The 26,219-nt window shown below is 27.1% G+C and overlaps 4 protein-coding genes across 4 annotated transcripts; 3 read left to right on the forward strand and 1 right to left on the reverse strand.

Annotated features, from left to right (window-relative positions):
- The first annotated feature begins 380 nt into the window (after nucleotides 1-380).
- On the forward strand, nucleotides 381-15,380 carry LOC112685325 (uncharacterized protein C2orf42). Its single transcript, XM_025557168.1, has 12 exons — nucleotides 381-1,075; nucleotides 1,133-1,291; nucleotides 2,011-2,151; nucleotides 2,220-2,399; nucleotides 2,960-3,125; nucleotides 3,256-3,392; nucleotides 4,651-4,699; nucleotides 4,766-4,908; nucleotides 5,573-5,891; nucleotides 5,996-6,143; nucleotides 15,124-15,219; nucleotides 15,291-15,380. Exons 1-11 carry the CDS (start codon nucleotides 872-874, stop codon nucleotides 15,158-15,160), a joined length of 1,683 nt encoding a protein of 560 aa, XP_025412953.1. The 5' UTR covers nucleotides 381-871; the 3' UTR covers nucleotides 15,161-15,219; nucleotides 15,291-15,380.
- Nucleotides 8,145-11,441, reverse strand: LOC112685326 (mini-chromosome maintenance complex-binding protein). The gene is made up of 12 exons (XM_025557170.1): nucleotides 11,176-11,441; nucleotides 10,901-11,074; nucleotides 10,716-10,834; nucleotides 10,554-10,626; nucleotides 10,259-10,457; nucleotides 10,006-10,126; nucleotides 9,740-9,919; nucleotides 9,084-9,193; nucleotides 8,823-8,956; nucleotides 8,575-8,748; nucleotides 8,417-8,505; nucleotides 8,145-8,354 (listed from the first exon to the last, which is right to left on the reverse strand). Exons 1-12 carry the CDS (start codon nucleotides 11,257-11,259, stop codon nucleotides 8,258-8,260), a joined length of 1,554 nt encoding a protein of 517 aa, XP_025412955.1. The 5' UTR covers nucleotides 11,260-11,441; the 3' UTR covers nucleotides 8,145-8,257.
- A 51-nt stretch (nucleotides 15,381-15,431) lies between the features above and the next one.
- LOC112685328 (myosin regulatory light chain 2) lies at nucleotides 15,432-18,163 on the forward strand. The gene is made up of 5 exons (XM_025557174.1): nucleotides 15,432-15,518; nucleotides 17,153-17,377; nucleotides 17,463-17,646; nucleotides 17,734-17,809; nucleotides 17,877-18,163. Exons 1-5 carry the CDS (start codon nucleotides 15,516-15,518, stop codon nucleotides 18,022-18,024), a joined length of 636 nt encoding a protein of 211 aa, XP_025412959.1. The 5' UTR covers nucleotides 15,432-15,515; the 3' UTR covers nucleotides 18,025-18,163.
- Nucleotides 18,164-19,944: 1,781 nt separating this feature from the next.
- On the forward strand, nucleotides 19,945-24,183 carry LOC112685330. Its single transcript, XM_025557176.1, has 2 exons — nucleotides 19,945-20,822; nucleotides 23,656-24,183. The coding sequence occupies exons 1-2, from the start codon at nucleotides 20,328-20,330 to the stop codon at nucleotides 24,001-24,003; spliced, it is 843 nt and encodes a 280-aa protein (XP_025412961.1). The 5' UTR covers nucleotides 19,945-20,327; the 3' UTR covers nucleotides 24,004-24,183.
- Nucleotides 24,184-26,219: the final 2,036 nt, after the last annotated feature.

Below are 26,219 nucleotides of genomic sequence, written 5' to 3' on the forward strand. Positions count from 1 at the left end.
ATATGAAAACTCGTTCGTCCATCCGACCAAATTGCCAGACGGTTTAATTTTATTTCACAGTCCACGTGTTTATACTACACTGCATATTGCACTGCTCTGCACTTTTGTGAAGTTTTGTCATTAAAAAATGTCTCGAGAGAAAGAATCTCAGTGTATTGAAGATTTTATTAATATTTACCGAAGTGAACATTGTTTGTGGAAAATAAAATCTAGAGAATACCATGATAAATGCAAAAGGGACGTTTTTTAATTTTATTATTTTTCATGGCTATCAACAACCCTAAAACAGCAAGCGCGTCTTCGTTGGTAGCCATGTCTCTACAGTATAAAATAAATACAAACTTGCCGCGGCCGGACAGATTCGTCGGAACGTATGTGAGCGCTGCGTCAGTCCGGCCGACCGGTCTCCGGCGGCCTGTGCAGGCATAACTGACAGGCCGACCGGACCGTGTGTGGCTACCTTTATACTCAGAGTATAAGGTCTATGTATAAATCACAGACTTCTATACTAAACTAGTATAGAAATCTGTGGTATAAATCTATAGTCTTATCTATGTTATCACTATCGCTTTTCATTCATTGAAGACAGCACAACTATTGGAGAAAATGATCGTATCCGTGGTGGTAGACTGTGATAATGTCCGTGAGTGGTGCCTTAACTGATAAAACGAATACTTTTTGATATGAGATTTGATTTAAAATATTACAAATAAATTCAGTGTTGGTTTTAGATTTTCCAATTCAGTTTACCGTATTATACTGGCTTCATAATTTCTTATGAATTCACTGTTGAAAATATTTATAAGTAGCAGTTATACTGTTGTTCTTATGTTAAAAGTTATTATATTCTTGTCGGCTACAGTTGAACACGATGGCCCATACTAATAAAATAAAAGCTCTGCTGTCTGATTTGGGTCGATCTACTAAAAGGGGTGTGAAAAAGTGTCCATCGTGTGGAACATATAATGGCACAAGAACTGTAGTGTGCAAGAATTGTGACTTGTTATTGAAACCAAACAATAAAAGAGTATCACCTTCTGAAGTATGCAGTCTTCTTACATCCTCTTCGTCTAGAGTAAAATTACTATTCACGATTTGAGTTTTCCAATGTTTTCACAAGTAAATATTACAGATTTTCTCTTACATAATGTCTGAGAATATTGATTTCAACGAGAGGGGTTTTGTCCATTTTCCTGGTGCAAAAAATAAAGAAATCAACAAACTTGATACAGGAATTTGTTTAGTCCATTCTTGTGGTCGTTCGTTTGATAGTAATGTTCTTAAGTGTCATGTAAGTCAAAATAGTAATCATAATTTTATTATAGATCTTAATCAGTTTTTCAATAACTAAAAAATTATATTTAACCATGGAAATCAAGTAAATGAAAGTATTTATGTTATTTTAAATATCATTGAATTATTTAAATATTGTATTTTTATCTGATGTTATACATTTTACGGTATTAGTAGATACTTTAGTAAAATACCAATTTGTTTATATGGATTTATAAAAAAATAAACAAATTCCAAAATTTAGAAAAAAAATGTAATCAAACTATATTTGATTGAGTTAATAGTACTATAAAATATAATTTTAGTTTTTATTATTAATATTTGATACATTTAAATAGTTTTCCTTTATTTTTCTTTAACATAAAATATTAATACATTTTCAATTAAATGTGAGTATTATTATTATTTAATAAATTAATCAAATAAAACAAAATGTATTAAATGTTTAATATTCATAAATTAATATACAATTAAATAGTTTATATAATATTATTATTTATTAAGGAAATACATTTTTTGAAAATATTATCTAAAATTGGAATTTAATTAGATATAAATTAAATATATGAACAACTGTTTTTTTATTACATACATTTATATATATTATATATCAAATGTTATTTTTATGTAATGATTACGGAATTAAATATATCAATCTAACAATTCTTCAATATTTTAAAATTTATTTCATCTTGCATAAGTTATTATCTTTTATAGGAAAGTGTATTAAACACAAGTATTCAAAGTGAACCTTGCAAACATGTACGTAGTTGTTTTGATTGTAATACAATTGGTGTATCTTTAAAAATTGATCAACAAGTTTTGGAATCTTTTAGGGTTCCTCAGACTGTTAAACAAGTAAGTTTATTTTATTTTTTTTTTTAATGACTCAATGTTTTTGTTTAACATTTTTGTCTATAATTTAGGAAGTATGGTCAAATTTTATAGATAAGAAAAAACCCTATTTACAACGTGTATCTGAAAATATATTTGTTGTACGATGCAAAATTACCACTCAAAATCCATTAGGGTACTTGCATTGTATCATTGGAAAATATAATAGATGCTTTTGCTGTACAACTACACTAGTTACTGTTGATCAAATGGTAAGATATTATTCATATTATACCAAGGCTGGGCATTAACAAGTTAAAAAGTTAAAGTTAAGTTACTTTTAACTAAGTTATTTAACGAGTTACTTTTATTTTCAAAAGTAACTTCCAGCTTAACGAGTTTCTTTTTTTTTTAAACAACTTCTAACTTAACGAGTTAATTTATTAATTTGTCCTAATATAAATTTCATATATTTAAAATTATATTTAGTACTTACTAAGTACCTACTGTAATTAATACAATTACATATGTTTATTGAAAATAGTTAGACTTCCATTATATTGTGTTATTTGTTAAGCTTTGATAAAAATGTATGATAATATATTGTACATAAAAAAAGAAAATTAACTTATTTTTAACTAAGTTAAGTTACTTTTTTTTCAAATTAACTTTTAACTTTTAACGAGTTAAATAAATAAGAAAACTAAATTTTAACTTTAAACTTAACTTACATCTTTCTGTATTAACTTAACTTAACGAGTTAAAATAATTAGTTAACTTGCCCAGCCTTGTATTATACTGTATAATATGTTTACAATATTTTTTTTTTTAGGATCAAATACCAGATTTAAATACATACTTTTGCTGTCATTATATTGCATGTTTAAGTGCAATAGCAAGTTCACGGTATATGGTTCAAGACTTTGAAAAAAATCTTAACCCCTTTGTTTCCATCTCCACATTATCTGCAACTATTGTTCAACTTGACAATTTACAAAGTAACAAAATATTTTTGTAATAATTCAGTATAACTGTATGTATAAAATATGATAATGCCATAGAGTTACATTTATTTAAACTAAGTGTAATAATCAATTATATTAAATATTAATTTAATGGATGTTAAAGGTGATCAAGTAGCAATAACAGAAGAAAGTTATGAACCAGTCACATTCTTTGGTGATCAGATCATAACCAGTGAAACTTGTGTCTTAGATAACATTGCACCTAAACATCAAAGAACAGTTCCTAAAATTATATCAAAAGTGAATATTATTTTATTTTAACTCAATTATTATTTTATTATAAGTGTAATATTTAATAAATACCAAAATGTATCTATGCAACTTCATTAAGTTATTTTATAAATCAAATACTTTTTACTAACAGATGCTTTATAAATCATATCAGCTACCAATGAGCTATAATGCAAACCAAACAAAGTACCTACATCTGTCTAATGATTTGACTATTAAACCATCTTATCATAACTAAGAACCCAATGAAAATCTCAAGAACATGGTGATTTGTTAAAATTAAAAGCAATATAACAAATACAGCTATACATATCTGTAATTTTATCTTTAATTGCAACAATCTATTAAGAACTACAGGGATCAGCAGCCTACATTGTTCATCAATACAATAAAAACACTGTCCTCGGGGAGTACTAAAATTCCTGAATTATATCACTTATTATTTTATTCACTCTGACTGCAGTATCATACAATTAAATTAATATAATGTGATTGATCGACCGGTAGTTATTTTTGATCTTGCATTAAAGGTTTCCTATTTTCTTAGTAAGACTATAAAAGTTGCATTTTGTATTTGTATATATTTTTTTATTTATTGATCTTTTTTAACTTTAGCAACTAGTTATTACTTATTTGTACATTTCATTTTTAATTTATACCCAATAAACCCAATCATTTAATTTTAGTTTATGGTTATTTATATAAATTTCAAATAATATCTACATTATTAAGATAAAGCAAACTTGAAATAAAATAAAACCAATAGATGGAACCTAAATATCCAGACAGATACTCAAACTGGTTAGAAGAATTAATTTTAATTAATGTTCTCTGTATTTGTTTTCAAACAGAAAACGTCGCTCAAATGATACAAATCAAATAACCAAACAGTAGTAAATTAAGAGTGAATGTGTAGGAAATAAAAATAAAGTACTTTTTAATTTTAGAACTCAACAAATTTGAAATCTGAGCTAGATTTCTTTATAAAAGAAAGTAAAAATTATTTTAGAATAATTATAAATCAAATATAAACGTATTAACAAAAAAATCATTAATAAGAAATATAACTTGATCTCTTGACCCAATTTAAATTATAGAATACATGTTAAGACTTATTACAATTAATCAAGCTCTCCTTACAAATAAAGTGGTTAAAGGATAAAAAAAAAAGTAATTTTAATTTTCCTAGAAAAATTCTATACCATAATAACAATAATATTATCACTAAGTAATAATATAAAGAGCCTAAGCTAATTCATTTTTTCAGAAACGGAATAAAACAAATCAAAATAACTCTAGGATGAAAAAGAAAAATTGTAAGATTATAATTATTTTAAATGTCTATACTGAACTAAATATACAGTTTTTTTTTTTATATTTAGGTCTTGAAGAACCACAAGTTATTAATCCAAATCCAGTATTAAGTTTTGAAAATTGGCTGTCTTCAGTTACAGAACGAATTAATCAGGAAATGCATTATCAATTTGATGGCAATCCTCCAACTATAGTGTTCCATATTCATAAAGTCAGTAATATACTTAATTATCAACATTAAATTTTAAAGTTATGCATAATATCAGCATAGAATAACTCTGTACCCCGGAGGTAAAAGAAATCATGTCACAAAATAGTAATTTTACAGGGAGTCAAATTTTCATTTATTTTCATCTAAAAATATGTTTTTTTTCATGACTAATTTGAATTACTTTATTGCTCTTTATTTCCGTTACTTTTGGTAACTTGACATAGCGCCTTATACCTTTATATAGAGCGAAAAATGTTCAAAGACCTGAAGCTTACCAAATTTCTTAAAAAATGGACATGGTTTCCTTTACCTCCAGCGTACAGAACTAAACATTGCTTTATGACACCAGAAGTGTACATTTATATTTTTCGTCAGATTACTTGTAGACAAACAAGATTACATACAGTTACTTTAATTCAGTTATTGAACAGTGCTATTAAATAATAATGTTTCATTGATAATTATATAGAAATGTTTTGATTTAAATAAAAAATTAATTTTTTATATAATTTAAAAATGGGTCGGTAATAAATTACAAAGTTACAAATCTGAAATGTTCAGATAGATAATCTTGTAGTGTAGAAGTAGGTATTAAGATAAAATTAAATTTTACTTTGCTTTTGTAAAAAGAAAATCTAAACATTTTTTTTATTTTGGGTTACAGTCGTTTTTTGAATGTTTGCTTGAACGTATGTGTGCTGCTTCTGCAAAAAAACGTTTACCAAATTCTACTGTAGTGTTTGTGAAACGTGACTCTATGCCTTTAGGTACACTGACTAAGTATACTTGGCATATTACTAATATAATGTTGGTGAAGAAAATTTTTGAAACACCTCTTGTTCCTCTTAAAATAAGTCGTAGTTTCATCAGAAACCAAGACAATACATATGATGCTTTTGAACATGAGAAGTGTGATGGTATACCAATTGATAAATCTCACCAACCAATAAAACCAAATGATTTGAAGACATATCTCAAAGTTGGTTAGTAAACAAAATTAAATTCTATACTCAATTTGAGTACATTTGTTAATGTAAGTATTCTTCAAGGATAATAAAAATAATATAAAATAAATACATTGTTATAGGTATTGTCAGTCTTCATCAAAAGGAACGAATACCATTTATTATTGAATGGATTCCAGATGTGCTTCCTATAACCCAAATTGGTGAATTAAGACTGACTTTTAAGTATGGACATATGCCTCCAAAAGATAATGATTCTTTGAAGTATAAGTAATATATACTATTTAAAATTAAAATTCATCAGAAATTATGAATAAATGTAAAGAATGTGGTCATTAATTACATTATTTAACTAGTAACATTCACATTTGGGATTTGAAAACAATTTTAGTGACTGGCATGGAAAATTTTAATATAAAATATCTATATGATTAGGGCTCAGAAGTTGTAGTAGCTAAAAAAAGCAAAATATGCAAAAAGTGTATTCTGAATTCTAAAAAAAATATGTATAATAAATTAATAATTTACACAAAAACTATATATAACTGAAAAAAATGATATCCAGCCAAAATAGCGAAACAATAATTGTGAATGTAAAAATCGCGAATTAATTATGGCGAAAATAAAAATAGTGAAAATATACGATTAGACATTTAGTGATAATAATTTAGAAAATTTTTTTGGCATTTAGTGATAAATGTGATTAATTGTTTCGCTATTTTGGCCTAGATCCGAAAAAAAATATATAACTTGTTGGCATTCTTATTGACCTGGAAATATAATTTAAAAATATTTTTTCAGTTCTATAATGCCTGTTAATTTATTGCATTGAATCATCTTTCGTAAGATTTAAAATTTAAAATAACTGATGATTTTTCAATAGAAGATTTTAATTATAAAAATTTCTTTCAAAGTCAAGTTAGGGGTTTAACCTTATACATGTTAAAAAAAAATCAATTTTTAACTAATTATTAAATATGCATATGAAAATCAACAAAATATGCAAAATATACATTGTTCATTTTAGATTTTTAAATTATGTCTTATAGAACTCAGATTTCTAACTTAGTCTGCTATAATTGAGAGCATATAAAACAATATGCATCTCATACAACTTCTGAGCACTACATATGATATATTTTTACGTATGCTAATTATTTAATTATTATGTTTTTATTTTTATTCGATACACTAAAACCTTTCTTTGAATATTCTTTAATTTATTAAAACAATCGTGAACAAAAATGAAATGTGAATAAGTACTGTAAAATTTATACTTTTGTTGTTGTTTTCTTTGTAAAATTTTAATATATTATAATATATTATTTTTGTTTTATTTTTATAGATAATTTTAGGTAATGTTTTTGATTTAATTATTTATATTATGCATGTATTAGCTTATAAGTGATGATGCCAGTAAACACTAATACATATTGTGTAGCACAGCGGCCCACAAATTTCTAGTTACCTGTGACCTATCTTTTTTTTGTCAGTCAATGGAGTGTTTAATAAAATTTTTCAAATAAGTTTAACAATAAAAATTATCACACGCATAATGCTATCACCAACACTATATGTAAATAGTATTTTTAATAGCCACTACCTTATACAAACAATAGTATGGGAGAAGTAGTTTTTCTACAAAGAATCAATTTGATTTCATTCATCTGACTACCACTTTTAATTTAAACGGCTATAGTTTCTTGTCAGGATCTGTTTTGCCATGACAGTTAATAAAGCATAAGGGTAATCTTTGAAAGTAGCAGGAGTGAATTTAAGAAATTACTGTTTCTCCCATGGTTAATTATAGATTGTCTGTTCACGTATATTCTTTTGATATTCTGATAATACTGCTGTCAGAAGAAAAAACCAAAAATATTGTAGTATTCAAGGTGTTTTTAAACATAAAAAAAACATAAGACTAACTAAGCATAAAACTTATTTTGCTCAGTAATATTACCCATAATATTCTAAAATAATATTGTAAATATGAAAAAAATAAATAAATAAATAAATACACATGGGCGAAGCCTGATAATTCAATTAGTTATTAATAGTATATATGTTTCCCAGATACGTATAATGCTATTATTTTGAATAAAACAAATATACAATACTAAGGGATGTAATCAAATTTGTTGTAAATAGAAAACAATGAATATGAAAATATGAATATTATTATTATATTATTTTATAATATGAAAATTATAAAATACTTTTATAATTATAATAAACTTAATTAAAAAAAAAAAAATTAGAAATCCAAGAAAATTAAACTTCTCAGTAATTTATTAAAATTAATACTTCAACAGATTTATCAAAGGTAGATGAAGCAATTTAAAATTTAAAGAGGAAAATTATTCATATTTTAAATTTATTAAAATTTATTTATATCTTAATTTACGCTGGTTTTCTAACGATTTACAGCTTTCCCAAATTTCTTTATTCAGTTCATTATTTCCCGAACACAAGGCAATTAATCTATAAAATAAAAATAATTTATTAAAAATAAAAATTTATTCAAGTAAAATTTAAAAACTTACTTTGCAACCATCATAAAACGATGCAAATCTTCAGCAGAAATATTTTTAGGATCAGCTTTACGCATTTGTACATAATCATTTTCAATAATCTAAAAAAAATTAAAAAATTATGATTTATTTATTTTTTTATAATAACCAACCAATTAATTAAACTCTACTTTTAAAGTATCTTCTTTAAAATTAAAGGGAAATGTTGAAATTATTGCTATATATTTTCTTAATTTTTGTAAAAGTAGTGCCTGAGATTTTAGGTAGTTATGTGCTGAATCTATTATTTCTTCAATATTGTTAATACAAGAAGGATCTGGATTTAATACAATATCTATATCACACTGTAATTATAAAACAATAATATATTAGATAATTGATTCATTTAAAATCTATATCAATAAATGAAGTAACTTACAGGTAAAAGAGATTTTCCAATAGATAGTGTTAAAACAGGTATTTGAGTTTCATAATTTATATTATAATAGGTAAAATCATATTTAATCTGTTGGTTAGAAATTATATCAGTAAGAGCCTGAAGATTAAGTATTCCTATAAAAAAAATTATTATTAACACTTGATTTAAAAAAAGTAACAGTATATTTTTTTTGTACAATTATTGTACTCAAAAATAATTGTTTTATAATGAGCATGTTATATAATTGAAGATTTATATTACCTTTACTGTCCAAATTTCCTGGCTGCAAATCTGTTTCATCTAAAATCAAATGTGTTCTACTTGATAATTGTAAAATTCCATTCAAAAGTCTATTGGAAGTATAACATTTTCTAAAATAAAACAATATACTTATTTCTTAATATAAATTACTTAAGTTAATTTTAAATATTAATCAATAATATATTAAATTTATAATAAATTAATAAAAGTTGACTGTAAAGTAACACAAATTTTTCTATTAGCATAATTTTTAATATCACATGTAACATTTTAAAGTAAATTGAAAATATTCTATTGGTTTAAAAAATGAGTTAAACATTGTTTGTAATAACATTATTTTGGAAGATTATTAATAAGAACATAATTTATGCTTCTAACATTGAATAAATATATGTATGTATGCTTAAACAATGCTTCAAATACAACTAAATTGTTAATATAAAGATACAAGGTTATTGAAAAAAAATAGTTATATTTAATACTTTTTTAAGTGAATAAACTCAGAAATATTTTCTAATGCCTAATTTATTTATAAAAATAGTACATTATGAATTTATGATGTACAAACAATTTTATTAGTTTAGAAATATTTCAGTAACATAAAAATGCTCTTAAAATGTCTAAACATTGCAGTCAATACACATAAATGAAATTACCTTGGTATCATATCCATATTATTCATAGTGTCAATCGTGATTGGTAAATATTCACTTTTAACTACTAAATAAGAAATGAGTGCGTATAATTTTTTAGTATAGTTTTTTCCAATACCAGCTGGAATTCCACGAATATTTAATGAAAATTTTCCAGGCACCTGATTATTCTGTCTGTTATATCTAAATATTCAAAATAAAAACTTATTTTATAAAAATTTTTTTTTTAGTAAATAATAATAAATAATAAGTTAAAATAATACACTTACATGGTAGATGTAAGATAAAATAATAAATAATCTGCTGCTAGAGAATCTCCTAATAATGCTTGAGTTAATATCAATTTTAGTTCAGCATGGAGATTTGAAGCTTCATTCCAGATGTAGTTATCTTTACAAATTTAACTCATTTAATTAAATTTCAATTCATCAATTTACATAATATAAATTAAACAGATAAAAATATAGCAAAGATCATTTCATAATTTACTAATAGTCAGAAAAGAAATAAATTTTAACTTACTCATTTCATCATTATCCGTAACTAAGTTTGGAATTAATTTAAATTGAACAGTATGAATACAATATGTTTCCTTAACTAATGGAGATTGTTCATCTAACTCTTCATTATCTCCTTGAACTGTACGTCGATCGAGAAATCCTACAACCTCAATAATACTGTTTAACTTAAATTCACTAGTTTCAACATCCTCTGGGTACGTCTAAGCATTAAAATAATTTCATTAATATTCATATAAAAGTATTACATGCTTATCAATATTAAATGATAATAACATAGAAAAAATGTGAATACTAACAAAAACAAATACTTCTTTTGAGTACTTCTGGCAAACTGGATCAAGACGAATGCGTTTAATGTCACAACCTTCTCTAAATTCATATAATAATAATAATAATAATAATAACAATATTAATTATAGTGGTGCATAGTTATTTCAATAGTAAATTTATAAACATACAATTGTTCTTTCTTTTCATTATTTGCATCTTTGGCCCATTCGTTTAATCCAGGGATTGGAATACAAACAATAATTTGTCTCTCCATCAAATCATCTCCTAATTCAACTTCTTCTTCAGACTGTAAGAAAATATTAAATGCATCATTAAATCAAACAAGACTTATAGTAAAAACTATTACTCTTACTTGGTTTATAACAGTACTATGATATTTTCCTTGGCAAAGTTTGGTTTCATTAGTTGCAGAATTAATAATTGAAAAAGTCTTACTATAATACTCAGGATTTAGCATATCTTGTATCATTCCTTTAAATCGTACCAACGTTCCAAGAGCTGCTTCATTTTCAAATAATATAGGCACCTTCAAATATTTTTACAAATTAAAATTTGGAAATAAATCAGACCATTAATAAATTAAATTATAAATGATCGTTGGTTCTTTGAATTTAACAGAGTAATTACCTTCTCCCAACTTCCTGGTTCCATTAGTGTCTTCTTACATTCATTTTCATTTGCAATCCAAAAATCTGGAGTCCACTTATCCATATTACAAACAGTGATTATTGAAAAATATATAAGTATAATACAAATGCCCAACAAGAAAGGAAAGGTTTGTTATTTTTTAAAGAGTAATAAAATCAAATTCACCAGTACTCAGAGTACATGAAAAAAACGCACGATACCGCACGACAGTATGATTTGTGTATTTTACTTGTTATCAAAACAATAATTACGATAAGTTTTAGTTTTCCCTCGCTTTTTCTTTGTTTATCTTTTTACCGATTAAATTATACACTACTAGATAGCGTAGCTTTTATAACTTTTATAAAAAAAAAAAAGAAAACATAATAGACATCTCTACAAACCGTAAACTTATTACTATTTAGTGTGTCCTCGTATTTTGGTCGATCTATTTTTAAAAATTTAAATGTATTCACACTAGGAAAGAATTTTTCGCACGAAAATTATGACAGAAAAACTGAGAAGGCAATAGCTTGCGTTTACATCACGTCTACATATACTCGTGTGGAACGGTCAGAAATAATAATAATGAGCCAGTTTTATTAATTTAAAACAAACTGTTTCTTGCAACCCTGGCTATATTCACATGATTTCAATGCCGTAGCTAAAAACTGATTTATTTGGGAAAGTGTTGAATATTTTTATAATGGTATACTATATTTCCATGCTCGTACTGATTTTTAAATGAAGTATCACCATTTTTTGTTACATCTTCTGCGAAAAATTGGTGCTGTTAAAAACTTAAAACAAAATAGAACAATTATAACAAAACATCTCATGACATTTTGAATGAAATAAAAATGATTAGGAATAAAGAGAACGTAATAAAAATGCGTTCAACACGGTAGATATTTATAGGTGTTACGAGGCAACTCGAATTACATTTTAGGTTTCTCAAAATGCGTTTGCTTTACTAATGTTAGATAATAATGTACGAACACATTCTGATAAATTGTTTTTATTTCTTTCAGCATTCAAGCTATCCGATAGATTTTGTATAAATACCTAGTATACATAAATGCCGCAATAACTAATAGGGTTTAAAATCCCAGAAGTAATTTTATTTTCAATGACTTAAAAATATACACATATTTAACTAAATATCCCTGTAGTTTTTGCAAATAGGTACATTATAAGATGTGTGAAAATATTTCAAAAATAATATTTAACTGTTAAATTTTGACTACTTGGATTATGTCTCCAAGGCATTATGACTACGGTAGTTATGAACTAGTCATACATGCGTATACGGCTCAATCGTGGTATAATACTATTTTCAATTATGGGATAAATTCAATAACTTTTGTCATAAATCACGATATGTACAGCCTTGTCAAATAGAAGTCAATAGAATTCAGAAAATATACGTCGCACATTACGCATTATGTCTGTCGATTGCATAATATAACATTTATTTTAGTATCTGGTCAAAAACACCATTATAATAAGCTGGAAAATTTGTATAAAATTAGTATAGTCTTAAATTAAATATATATTATTATAGTATAGTCGCTTACAATTTAAATATTAATCATAATTCCGTTGAAACTAAAACCCGCGGTTTTACTTTATATATAGGTAGGTATGTACTATATAATATACAGACATATTAAAGGAAGGCATGTGCAATCTATTATCATTGATTTCATTATTATCCTATAATGCAAAAGGGGTTTTATTTATATGAAGTATGAACTGTAATATGCTTATTTATTTTATTTGCAATAATACTTACTTACGATATTTAATTCATAATTTATTGGATGTAATTAAAATATCTATTTTATCAAATAACCTCACAAACAATTTACTCGAATTCAAGTTGATTTGTATGTAACATTATAAGTTATATTATATCATTAATTAATTAAAACAATTTTACTACTTAATAAAACCCTGTACCCAGGGGCGGATCTAAGGGGGTTTCAGGGGGTCAGCTGACCCACACTTAATATTTATTGACAAAATTGGCCTCTTGGAATTTTTTTTCTCTTTTTAGACCTTGATTTGGAGTCTTAGACAGTTGGCCCATCGGAGTTACTTGAAAAATGAATGTCATGTATATCCAGAATTTAAAATTTTTCAATTCATAATTTATATTTTAAATTATATCCATAGGCACAATTTGGGGGGAGCTTGGGGGTGCTAAGCACCCCCAAATGTGTTTATGTTAATTTACATTTAAATACTCATTACTCATTATGTATAGAAAAACATAATAGTTTTTGATATTTTTTGTATAAATATATAAATTTTTATACAATACAAAAATATTTCACAATACGAAAAAAAAATATCTTTGCTTAGGGTAAAAGTTTCAAGTTTCTAGCCACATTACTTTTGGGATTATGACTTAATAACTAAAATTTGAAATGTGAAAGTCTTATTTACAGCGTATTTTTACTATTTCAGGACAGTTTTTTCCTCACGTCTAGAAAAACTATTATGATTTTAAAAAATGACCTATCTAAAGTACCACTGCATGCCAATTTAAAATCTAAAAAAGTCCTAGAAAAAACTTTTGGACCAGTATTTCTATCCGAAAAAGTGTTAAACAAATAAAATACACACATCATTATAAAATCATAATATCTTTCGCTTCAGTCAGAATCTAAAAGTGATCATGTGATAAAACATTTGTATTTAAAGACAGGTAATTCGTTACCTATACGTGCAATAAAAATATAAAATTAAAGTAAACAATTTAAATTTAGAAATATTCATATATTTACCAAATATTTTGGTAACTGTTGAATTGTACGGTTTGCGGGTGTCTATAAACAATAAGGAAAGTGAAAAATATAGAAGGGCTTCAGCACCCCCAGTTTTTTCATTGAAATTTCGCCCCTGATTATATCGTTTTAGTAGAAAGTTAAGTAAATCATATTTTATTCCGTATGTTTGTTGCGCTGATAAAATTAGATTATATTTATTAATCGTAAATAAGTCATTATCAGTGGTATCATTAATTCTAAAATGTAATATAAATATACTTGTACACTTTTATGAACATATTGTGTTTTTTTTACAAGGTATTAATTTCTAATTCAGTTTCATTCCTCAAAAATAGCCTCTTGAAATGGCTTGACCTACAGTTCCCCGACTCTGGATCCGCCCCTGCCTGTACCTCTACAATATTAATCATAAGTGAAGTTATTATTAATTATACTAAGAAAAATAATAAATAAGAATATTTTACCGAGTGTACTCCGGGTTTGGTATCTTATATATTATATACATAATAAGTGAAATAAATGTTTTATAATATTTTTCTTTAACCCATTTCGTGATTCTAATTTTAGAATTGGATGTAAAAGATACTAATTTTCATTATATTTCTATAATAATATACCTGTTACGGATACTTTTAAAGTATGTATGCTTTACCATGGCAACTACCACTCAAAAATTATATTTTATTCATATAAAATTATTATTTTATAATTATATAAAAAATCGATGTATGGTCTACTGTTATATTTATACGAATGAACACAAAACAATATGATATGTTATTAATATGTGATGTATCGTGTATTCGTATATACATATTCCACTAAATACCTATACTATTCTTGATTTGTATATGTGATAAATTATAGATCATATTATTTTAAATATAGTAATAATAATAATATTTAATAATATTTATAATAACATAATATTTCAAAATAATTTTCTAATAAAACATTAAAAAAGAATTTAAATAAAAAATTATACCTATTATACATGTCTAAGTCATTTCCACGTAAAAATAATATTAATAATTAATTTACTTTTGTAGGTTATAGGTTGTATGTAGATTATTGTATAAATTCAATTTTTAAAAAGAGAAATAAAAAACTATGAGTCTTAATTGTATTTTATGTGTTTGTTTAATTGTTTAAGTCTTAAAAATATTCACAATACAAAAATTATTGGATAAAATCGTAATACCACACCTACATCGACAGTGAATTGAAAAACATTAACCCATTACATGAGGTTAGTAGAGAAAGTAATATTCATTTTTTTAAGGTATATTTAGTTGAGATGCCAAAAAAAAATTGTTGTAGGCCAATATGTACAATTAATAGAAAAGGATAAGTGGGGAGAATTTAAATAAAACATGAGCACAAAAAAGACATATGACTGAGTATGGCTAAGTTTAGTGTTTCGTTGGCCGATACAATTATATTTTTAAACTGCTGAGATCCGAGAACCACTAGCAGTTTGAACTCAGGAACTCAGTCGCATTCACCTTCTCTTGCCACTTATATCGTCTACAGAATACCTACAAAATGGTTAGTATTCTTTTTTATATTTATTAATGTTTTAAACTCGTTCTTACAATTTATAAACAATTGTATTAAAATATTTGAAACAATGATAACACAAATTAATAATATGTAATTTATAATTTATTAAATACAATAATTGTATTCTAAATTTTAATTAAAGTGTTCATCTAAAAATATTTTAATCTGATAATGTATTGGTTGATTATATAGTATATTATTTTTATTATTATTTCATAAGAAATTATATTGTTATAAATACGTGTAAATATATTTATTATTTTCCATGTTAATAAAACAAAGGATAATTTTATATAATTATAGAAAATAGTCCTACATATTATTTATAATATGAGAATTAAATATTAATGTATTTTCTAATAATTACACCTCGTAGGTGAAATAAATTCAATAGAACCTGCGGTCATCTTTATTATAAGCTTTTAAGTTCAAGTTAAATAATAGTTTATTGACAGTAAAATTCATCTATTATTTTAAATATGAAATTAAAAGTTCATAATATTCATAATTTTGCACTTTGACATTGTTTAAGATTTTAATTTCTAGAAACTTTTCAGAACTTTATATTTTCTATTCATGGTGTGTTTCAATAAATTATCTTATGCAATGATATTTTAATACAAAGTAGAACCTCATAACCTTATACTATCCGAGCTATAATTATGTAAACAAATACATTATTTTATTTTGGGGACTTGAGTTTATCAAGGAGTAAAATTATAAAAATAATATTTATAACTGATTTCCACCGAGACACCTAAAAACTAAATCATCACTACTTAGTTCCTAAGTGATATAATGGTACGTACATTTTGGTATGCGAGCTGAAATTCTTTGGTTTGCTTCTATACTAGTTATTGAACCAAAATTCATAACAATTTGAACGGGATTAATTTTATAACTTTGTAAAGTTTTTTTATTTTTTAGCTAATTTCAGTAATGACACATAATATATTTTTTATGTATCTGTAAAAAGTCAGAATTTTCAACTTGTTGGGTCGCATAAAGTTGGCAACAAGTTTTGTTAGTTATTTAGATTGAGCTCGAATTATTTTTAGAATATGGCACATAAATGACATCATATTGGCAAACTCTCAAATTATTTCGATTTTTGAATTTCTAATGTTAGGAATTGCATCGAACTTTTTTTTAATGATATAACGATAGCAATTACTTTTTAAAAACAAAAATTAGCAATTTCTAAAATATTTATATTTTTATATTTGAATAATTTTTTTTTTTTAATAACGACGCATCAAGTATGCAAAATTAAAACAGTAGTGTTCATTTTACCTATTAACATTTAATTGATTTATATTTATATTATTTATATATTAGGAATTGTTCTAAAAATACCAAGTTATTCGTCAATCATTTTAACTTTATACAGTTACACTTTTATTATCAAATTGACGTTTAATTAAAATATGATTATTAGTTTTTAATACTTCTTTTATAATTCTTCCGAACAGAATTTATGTACATATTACATATATGTTTTGATAAAATATATATTATTTTTTCATGAATAATGTATCAAGTTTGAAATTAATTTGCAATTGTTAAAGTCTTAGTTAAAAAATTAAAATTTTGACATGTACATTATATATTATTAATAGGCTGACAAGGAAAAGGTAAAGAAGAAGAAGGTAAAGAAGGAAGAACCAAAAGATGCACCTGCAGAAGAAGCACCAGCACCAGCACCCGCCCCTGAGCCTGAAGCACCTCCTTCTCATTCCAGCACAAAACACAGTAGCCGCAAAAGTTCATCCAAGAAAGTCCGCAGATCTGGTAGTAATGTGTTCTCTATGTTCACAACCCAACAAGTGGCCGAATTCAAAGAGGTATGTTTATTAATTATCACGTTGAATTAATATTGTTACTTTAATAAGTACTAAAATTATAATTCTGTTTTGATTATATGCATAGGGTTTCTCGATGATGGATTGGGATAAAGATGGCATTTTGGGCAAGGAAGACTTGAGAGCCACTTGGGATAAAGTAGGTAAGCTAGTTACAGACCCCGAACTCGATGCCATGTTAAGCGAAGCTTCCGGCCCAGTTAACTTTACCCAACTATTGACTTTGTTTGCAGCTAGGATGTCTGATGGAGGTTAGTTGATTACTTTTAATATTTATGATTAGGCATTATTTTCTACACAATATTTTTCAATTTCTTATTTTTATTTTTTCACTATAGGTCAAACCGACGACGATGAAACCGTTATTGCTGCCATCAAATCATTCGATGATAATGGTAAAATCGATAGTGAAAAGTAAATATCTATTATCTATTTGATAAGTTTCGAACCTACGATTTTTAATCGATATTATTATTTTCAGGCTGAGGTACGGTTTATTGAACTGGGGTGACAAGTTCTCCGCACAAGAAGTCAAAGATGCTTTTGATAACATGGAAATTGACAAGAAAGGCATGATCGACACTGAAGACCTCATATCCATGGTGTTGGGATCTGGTGACGATGAATAATTTGTATTTATATAAATCAATAACCAGTTTTTAATTTATTTAATATCCCTGAGTTTGCACAAATTGTATCAATTGGTAGGTAACAAATGACAAATTTGATGAATGTTGATATCGAAATAAAAAGAAAGTCCTCTATTCACGCTTTTGTGTTTTATCAAATTGTTCAATGTTAATATCACGCAGAACCAAAAACGTTCACAGAAATGTTCAATGGTGGAGAGGGGGTGAATAATTTTCTATATAAATATGTGCAATGCACATCCATCTAGTTATGAAATTTAATATTATTTCTAATGATGACAATAAAAAAAAAAAAAAATAACAATAGAATATTTAATACATTTTTAATTTTTTATAATATAAAATCTAATTTTTTTGGTTTTTTTGCCAGATCATCTTCTATTTTTTCAGCTGTTAATGGAACCCCTCCATAAATCGCTAAAATTGTAAGTCCAATTCAAAATAGTCATTAGTTATTACACAACATAGATTAAATAAAAAATAAAGTTGATTAAATTGATTGATAAGGACATACTCCATCAAGAGTTAATAATCACATTGACCAGTAGCTAACCATATAGTAGCTGACAATGAAAATCAACGATTTATCACTTCACTCTAAATATAATCAGTCAATTATTATTATAATTTATCAATAATATTTTTGGATAACATGATTTTTATAATGAAACATTACAAATATAAATTATACTAAGAGACAATGAATATTCTTCTCACATCTTAAAAATATAATACAAATTAGTTAAAAAATATACGGTTAATGGGGGGGGGGGTTAATTATTCTCGAGAATTCTCCTCCCTCCCCGTAAGCATGCCCATGCGAAAAACAGTAGCCCCTTATTTTCTTATTTTTAGTTGAAACATATGTTAATTACGTTCAAAAGATTATTTATTGTTAATTATTAGGAAACGGATTTTAATGCTCTAAAAAACAAAAAAATACCTTAAATAAATATGATTTAATGCACTTATAACAGATTTTTTTTTAAAAAAGCCACAAAAAAATGCCTTTAAAATTATTTTTAATATTGAAAAAATTTGTTTAATTATAGGTACCTCCTATTCATATAAATTCTTATTCTTAGGTATTAATTATTCGTATCATTTTCATCATATTCTAGTTCTATCTATTTCTAGATATTCTTTTTACCCTGAAAATTATTTTCAAAAAATGAATATACAATTTAGATAGGTACATTCGTTATACTTTTACCTTGTGATTCATAATTATACTATATAATCAAGTGCTGCTTAATATTCTCTAACATAAAATTCTCAATTTTTACAGCATCTTCTTTATCAAACTCCCTCACAACAGGTTTAATCAATTAATCATTTTCACAATAGTATATAGCTGCCGACAACCATGTACCCCAATTAGTTAGTAAGGGTTTAGGGAGCATTGGTATTTCTGGCACTATTTCTTTGAATTTCAATACTGGATATGGGAATTTAAAAAAAATATTTTTTACGTTCAAAATAAAAGCATCTATTACAGGAAATATTTTACGTATTTCTTCAGCTACTCGGTGTGGAGAATGTGCCAAACATGTAACGTATTCCGTTTTTAAGTAAAACACTTAAATATTTTTCCCTGCTTTACCATACAAGGCAGTGATTCTCATCCTTTTATCGTTCATGTTATCTTTAGCCACTAGAAACAAACACCGTGTCACACTAACATCAAAAAATAATAAATTATCTTAACTGTGTATTTTATAATAATTCTTGATATAATAAAAAATAAAAATAAAAATACAGTACACAGAAAAATAATAAGTATACCTAAAATTTATTTGAGTTGCAAGGTTCAATAAACATTGATAATTTAAAGATTAAATTTGCATATTAAAAAAAAAATTATTTTACTAATTTTTTTAATTTCTTGTGTATTTAAATGTTTTTCTCTAATCATATGTTGTGTCAGCAAATTTTTTCTCGGCTACCACTTTGACCTCACAAACCTTACAAAATAAAACACTTCCATCGGTAGAAAAAATTGATTCTCCATATTATTGAATGCAAACGACAAACATCTGAAGTATTGGCCTTAGGCATTTTCAAAAACTTCGTGGAACAAATAAAACTAAAATAAACAAATCTACAAAAATTACTCGAATATGTTAACGATGAGGTTAATGTCGCCCGTCGCCATTGGATATTAACTTAATTTATTTGTTTATAACTATACACACTTTTAAACCGCAACGATGTACAAGTGAAAAATTACCACATATATAGATATGTTTTAAAAAATTTTAACTCGAAAACAAAATTTAAACATGAACACCAACGGAAGAGGAATCGTAACGCCAAACATCGTGTTTGCGGCAGGGGAAGGTTTTGTGATCATATCGCAGGCGACTGGAATCACTCTGATGCTATTTTGTCTGTGCACCAGGCACGACGCGTCCGTGATATCGTTGATCTCTAGGAACGTTTGGTCGTTCGCCAAGAACGCGGTACCCTACGCGATTAACACGCTGTTGTGCTGGTATCTGTCGGTGATGTTCACGAGAATCATGGCGTCGAACGACCCGATAATGGGGTTTACGTCCGAGCATTACATCGCGTCCAAGGTGGCATTGAACCTCGTGGCGTTCGTCGCTAAATATTACATTCACAAGGTGCAATCGATCACCATGAAAATCGCGCTGTTTGTTGGCTACCTAATTCTGATCGCCACGTCCGAGGCCATGTGCAACAAGACGCCAGATCTGATAACTTCCAATACCACCGCTGTGATTCTGTTGTCTTGGCTGAGCGTTCTGATATTGGTAACCTGCACGCCAAAATAGTCTTAAGATAGCATCCGTCCGGCAGTCGGATAGTAGGCAATTCGAAGCCTTCAGCGGCCTCGGTTGAATTATCGGGATCTTGAGACACAATAGAAAACGAAACCGTAGAACATGACACCTTGAAAAATGTCACACATGGGGGGGGGTTGATATTTATGGAAGAGGCGAGGTGGCTATTAGAATATAAGCTTTGAATTATTGTTTGTAAATGTATACACGCCCAGGGCTTAAAGTAGGGGGGCAAGGGAATCAGTTCTCCTACTTCTTACAGCAATTGTAAAGCCTGACCTTTAACCCGAAAAGTTACCTGAAACGCTCAACTGTTTATTAAAAATAATTATACACAATATAACAGTTGACAAATTGGCTTTGCAATTTAATTTATGTCACTAGGTGTTAAACAGTATTCTACAAACAAAACTAATTTATATTAAATATAAATTATAAATTTTGTTGTAATATACACTTATAAATACGGCTTTTTTATTTTATTAAAAGATAATGACAATTTGTAATTTAAAACAATAAGTAATTTACAAGTTCGTGCATTTTTATGGCACATTAATATTTTCTTAAGAAATTTGTTCACTAACAACACCTCATAATATATATACCTATTTATAATTAATTACCTAGTAATTTTATTGGACTATATGAAACACTGAGAATTATATACGAATTGAAATTCCCCCTGCCCTTTTTTACCACTTTAAACCCTGACCACGTCACTGCGTATGGACTGCCCTGGACCAAGAATACAATGATAATTAATAACATAGGGGGTCATAAAATGAGGGTAGTTATAACTTTTTATGAAAAATCCTTTCATCCAAAATAATTTAATTTTTTTTATGCACATTTAGTTATTTGTAATAAATATTAATTAGAATAAATATTGAATCTATATTTATATAATGTAGTCACAACTAATCGATAAAACAGTACTTTATATACGTGAGTCAACGGAGGTTATACTCATAAAACACACTGTTGTTCCATTCAACTTACGCCTTGGGGCTATATCCCCTAAACCCCTTAATTCAGTCCTGGATAGGGTTAGGGTGCCGAACCGAGTAAAGTGACTAAGTTTAAATACTCAGCGTAATCAATAATTTGAACCCGATCACTGGACCGGACCAATTTCCAGGTCGGGAACGACAGTTCAAAGAAAAGAAACCATCAGTGCCACCTCTCCGTCACCAATTACGTATAAAAACAAACACGAAAAATCTACCGGCCTATCTAAAGATCTTATACGTTGAAGTCTTCACCACTTAACCTAAATAAATTAAATAAATAATAATACGCAAAATGTGTAAGATTTTTAACTTCATAACAGAATAGCCCCGACAACAGTGGCGTCCCTTTATGTGGTGGGGAGAGGACGAACATAATGTATTTACATTTTTCCTATTGTGATAAAAATAATAAATAAAAACATATGGAGGGAACTCCCCTATTCACTCTCTACATAAAAATGCTCTTGGCTGATCATGGTATTCTATCTTCTCTCAAAACCCGGTCAACTGGCGTCTTTTGAAAACTGTGATGGCGCAGCACAGGCCTAATAAAACCCTATAGTCTAGGCCAGCGGTTCTCAACCTTTTTTCATTCACGCACCCCTTGACCACTCACTACTACTTTACGGACCCCCAAATGCCAATTTGTCATATATTTTTACATAAGATAGATATGAATTTACGAAATAAGTTTAATAATGAAAAATTTGATTTATTTTGATCAACATGCGCAATACATTGTATGTATAAAAATAAATAATAAAAAATAATATTGAGTTAAAAATGTAATTTTAATGTGATCCCTGAGCTTGTTTGCTAGCACTTAACTTTTTGATATCTGGCTCCACGGATGATAAATAAACTCGTAAGTCTGAACTCACCGAGAGTCTATTGCGGTACTTATTTTTAATAAATGTGTATGACGAAAAGGCTCTTTCCACTAATACAGAGCTCGTAAACGGTAGCAAAACATTGAATGCTTTGTAAGAAAGCTCAGGATATTCGTCTTTCACATTAGCCCAAAAGGTGATCAGTGATTTTTTTTCAAGAAATGCTGCTTGGAGTGAAGAGTCCGTTTTTAGTTCAATCAATTTTTCTTTTCCACGGGCTGATAAAACTGCAGATTTGAAATAAATTTCACTGAAAGGGAACATAATCCAGTGGTCTTCTTTTCCACATTTAGGGAAGTATTTTGCAAAAGCTGTTTTAAGCTCATTCAAATGTTGAACAATTTGGTGTTTGATGCCTTGTGATAAGTTCATATCAGTTTCACTGAGAAAATCATGCAGTGCTTCAAAAATTTCTGGTTGGATATACTCAATACACGTTTTCCAGTATTATACTCTTATTATACACTTATACTAAATCGTATAAGTTACGAAAAACCTATTTACAACATTTAAAATATTTCACTACTAGTTTCACAAGTAATTTCAATTAATTACAACAAATTTCAATTTTTCCGCCATTACGCTTTTTTTTTCGGGGACCCCCTAATACCTACTCGCGGACCCCCGGTTGAGAACCGCTGGTCTAGGCATATGCTTATTGGTGCAACTAAGCAGCGTTTCTGGTGGCAAGAGCATTTCCAGGGGGGTAAATGGGCCAATCGCCTCCCGATGGCCTTTTTCTTCAAATATTTGTTATTTATTATTTATAGTATACTAAAAAAATACATAAATGTGAATGCATGTATAAAGTTCGCACTTCCTTCTTATAAAGGGTCTAGGGACGCCACTGGTAGGTGGTAACGTATAATACTCGATGTGTAATTGAATTCCGTTTTCATTTAGGTGGCACCGATTGACATCTTTCAACAATTATTACTGTCCACATCGCTGAGCTGGAGGAGATGTTCATTGGTGTACGGGCTGACGACCGGAATGTGTCAGTATTGGTACAGAACCATGGTCGGTAAAGACGCGGCGCCGGCGTTCGATGCGTTTCTCTTGGTGCTAGTGGTCCACGTGCAACTCGTATGTCTGTGCGTCACATATTTTTCAGAAGGCCAAAGAATGCTGAGGAACATCGTCGGCGAGGGCGTGTACAATCCAATGGCTGATTCTTTGGAAATGTACTCCACTGTTGAATCGATAATGCAGCAATTTACGACGTACGTTAATTGTACGTTGACCACGTGAACTTATATCAACTATTCACACAAACAATTTAAACTGCCAAGACGAGAAACTGAACGTTGAAATTCCGTCTCGCAACAGTTCAAGCCGGAAAACATGGATTTTTAAAAATTCTTTCTATGCATACTAATATGTCGCATCCGCGCATAATTAGTTCACAGAATTAGGATTTTCTGCTTGACTATTTGAACCTCTAAATAAAATGAAAGTGTTCGATGAGGCTTTTGTTTTATTTAAAAGTTTAAATAGATTAGCAGAAAATTTAGTTAATGATTTAAATAAAATAAATAAAAACATTTTTATTCGAATATAAAATTTATAAAATTTAATAATATCAAACATTCAATCTACACATGAAATGTGTTAATTAAGTTTAACACGTTAACTGACACATACTTTTTCTAAGAATTGCCCAGGAAGCCATGTGCATATTTTTGTGTACACGCTATAAATTATAGAACTTGTGTTCATCAATGTTGGAAAAGTTCCTTTTAAAAAGGAGCTCGTTCCTGTTAAATTTTTTAATGTCTAAGCGGTTTCAATAATGTTATTTTTGTGGACAACTTTTATATCAAAAATTATTGTCCAATTTCTAAATTCAAGACCATTTCTATAGTTAATTGAACCAACTTTATAGGTGTCAGCTTTTAATTTTTTCCAATTTACAATCGTTAATAAATGCGTAAGGAAAAACTAACAAAAAGTGGCGGAAAACAAGAATTTTTTAGGAGTTCCAATTATGATAAAAATTGATTTAGTTTATTTAGATAGTTTTTATTACAGTTATACAACCGTGGCTTATATTATTATACTAACTTAATATTATTAAGTACCGTTGTATAGATATTTTATAATAAAAACATGGATACGACAGTCTGTCTTATCAGCAGTAATCAATAATTTCAATTGAGGTCAAATAAATGTATACCTTTTACCATTGATTATAGTATTAACTATTTAATGTTTTAGAAAATATTAATATTAAAAATATCATTTTTAAATGTTATTTACCTAATTTATATTTTTTTTAGAACAGAAATTTCCGTTTAAATTTCACATAAATAGGAATATATTTATTACTTTTTTTTACTTAAATAGTAATTAATAATTCTCTAGTTTTGTCGATCAGTGTTAGACATATTTTCCTCAAAATCACTGAGAGGCGTAAATAAATTAATAATAATAATATTAATGTAAAAATGAATTGAATGCGTTTTAATATTAAAATAATTTTTTTTTCAAAAATGGACTTGTGTAAAATATTATGTATTATGAATTCGCTGATAAAAACCGAGCCTTGGAGATAGAAAAAAAAATTAATAATTTCACATTTAGTACGAGCGTATTTACTTAGTAGCATAGCCAGAAGAATATTTTGGGGTATTTTAAATTTTAAATTCTCTCCTACATAAGTAACGACTTTTTAATATTAATTAGTCAATTAAACATAAATATTTTAAAATGTGTGATTAATTAGTTTATTGAAACTGTGAAAATTGCTTAATAATGATATGGTATAACCAATATAACCAATATTTTAAAATTGTTGTATATTTTACAAAATAATTCAGACATTTTGAAGGGGTGGAGGTATAACCCGTTAACCCCCTCCTCCTGGCTACGCAAATTTATTTACTAATTATCATTTCAGAAACAATCTGTTTATTTTTCCAAAATATCCAAAATTTATCCATTATTTATTATATATTATATATTTAAATATGCATAAATATGTGATGAATATTTAATGAATATGTAATGAATACTGCGTTCATAACAAATAGAATATATGATTAAAATTTTTCGATGTTTAACTGGTATTGTGTCATTTTTTACTAGTCCTCATAGGCGGAATTGAACCATTATTTTAGGAAGAAGGGAAACTAGAATGCATTAATACCAATAATGTATATTATGCATTAATAAAAATTATAAAAATAAAATTCGTGGTGGAAAGGCTAAGGAGTTTTGTGTAACATGAATTATTTGTGATAAATTATAAATATCAAAATTAGAAACAAACATTTCTCTCAAAAGCACTAAACCCCCTCCCCCCAAAAAAATTAAATAATCACCAAATTATTAAAATACAAAAAAATAATTGTATTTTGATGTATATAATAAACACAATTGTTTTTTTTTTTTTAATAATAGAAAACAAAGTGAAAACAAGTATTTTGAAACAGACATAAATATATTTTATTTATAATAAATAAATT

This window comes from Sipha flava, unplaced genomic scaffold (assembly GCF_003268045.1).
Source record: "Sipha flava isolate LNK unplaced genomic scaffold, YSA_version1 273_pilon_pilon, whole genome shotgun sequence".
In the NCBI taxonomy this organism is placed as follows: domain Eukaryota; kingdom Metazoa; phylum Arthropoda; class Insecta; order Hemiptera; family Aphididae; genus Sipha; species Sipha flava.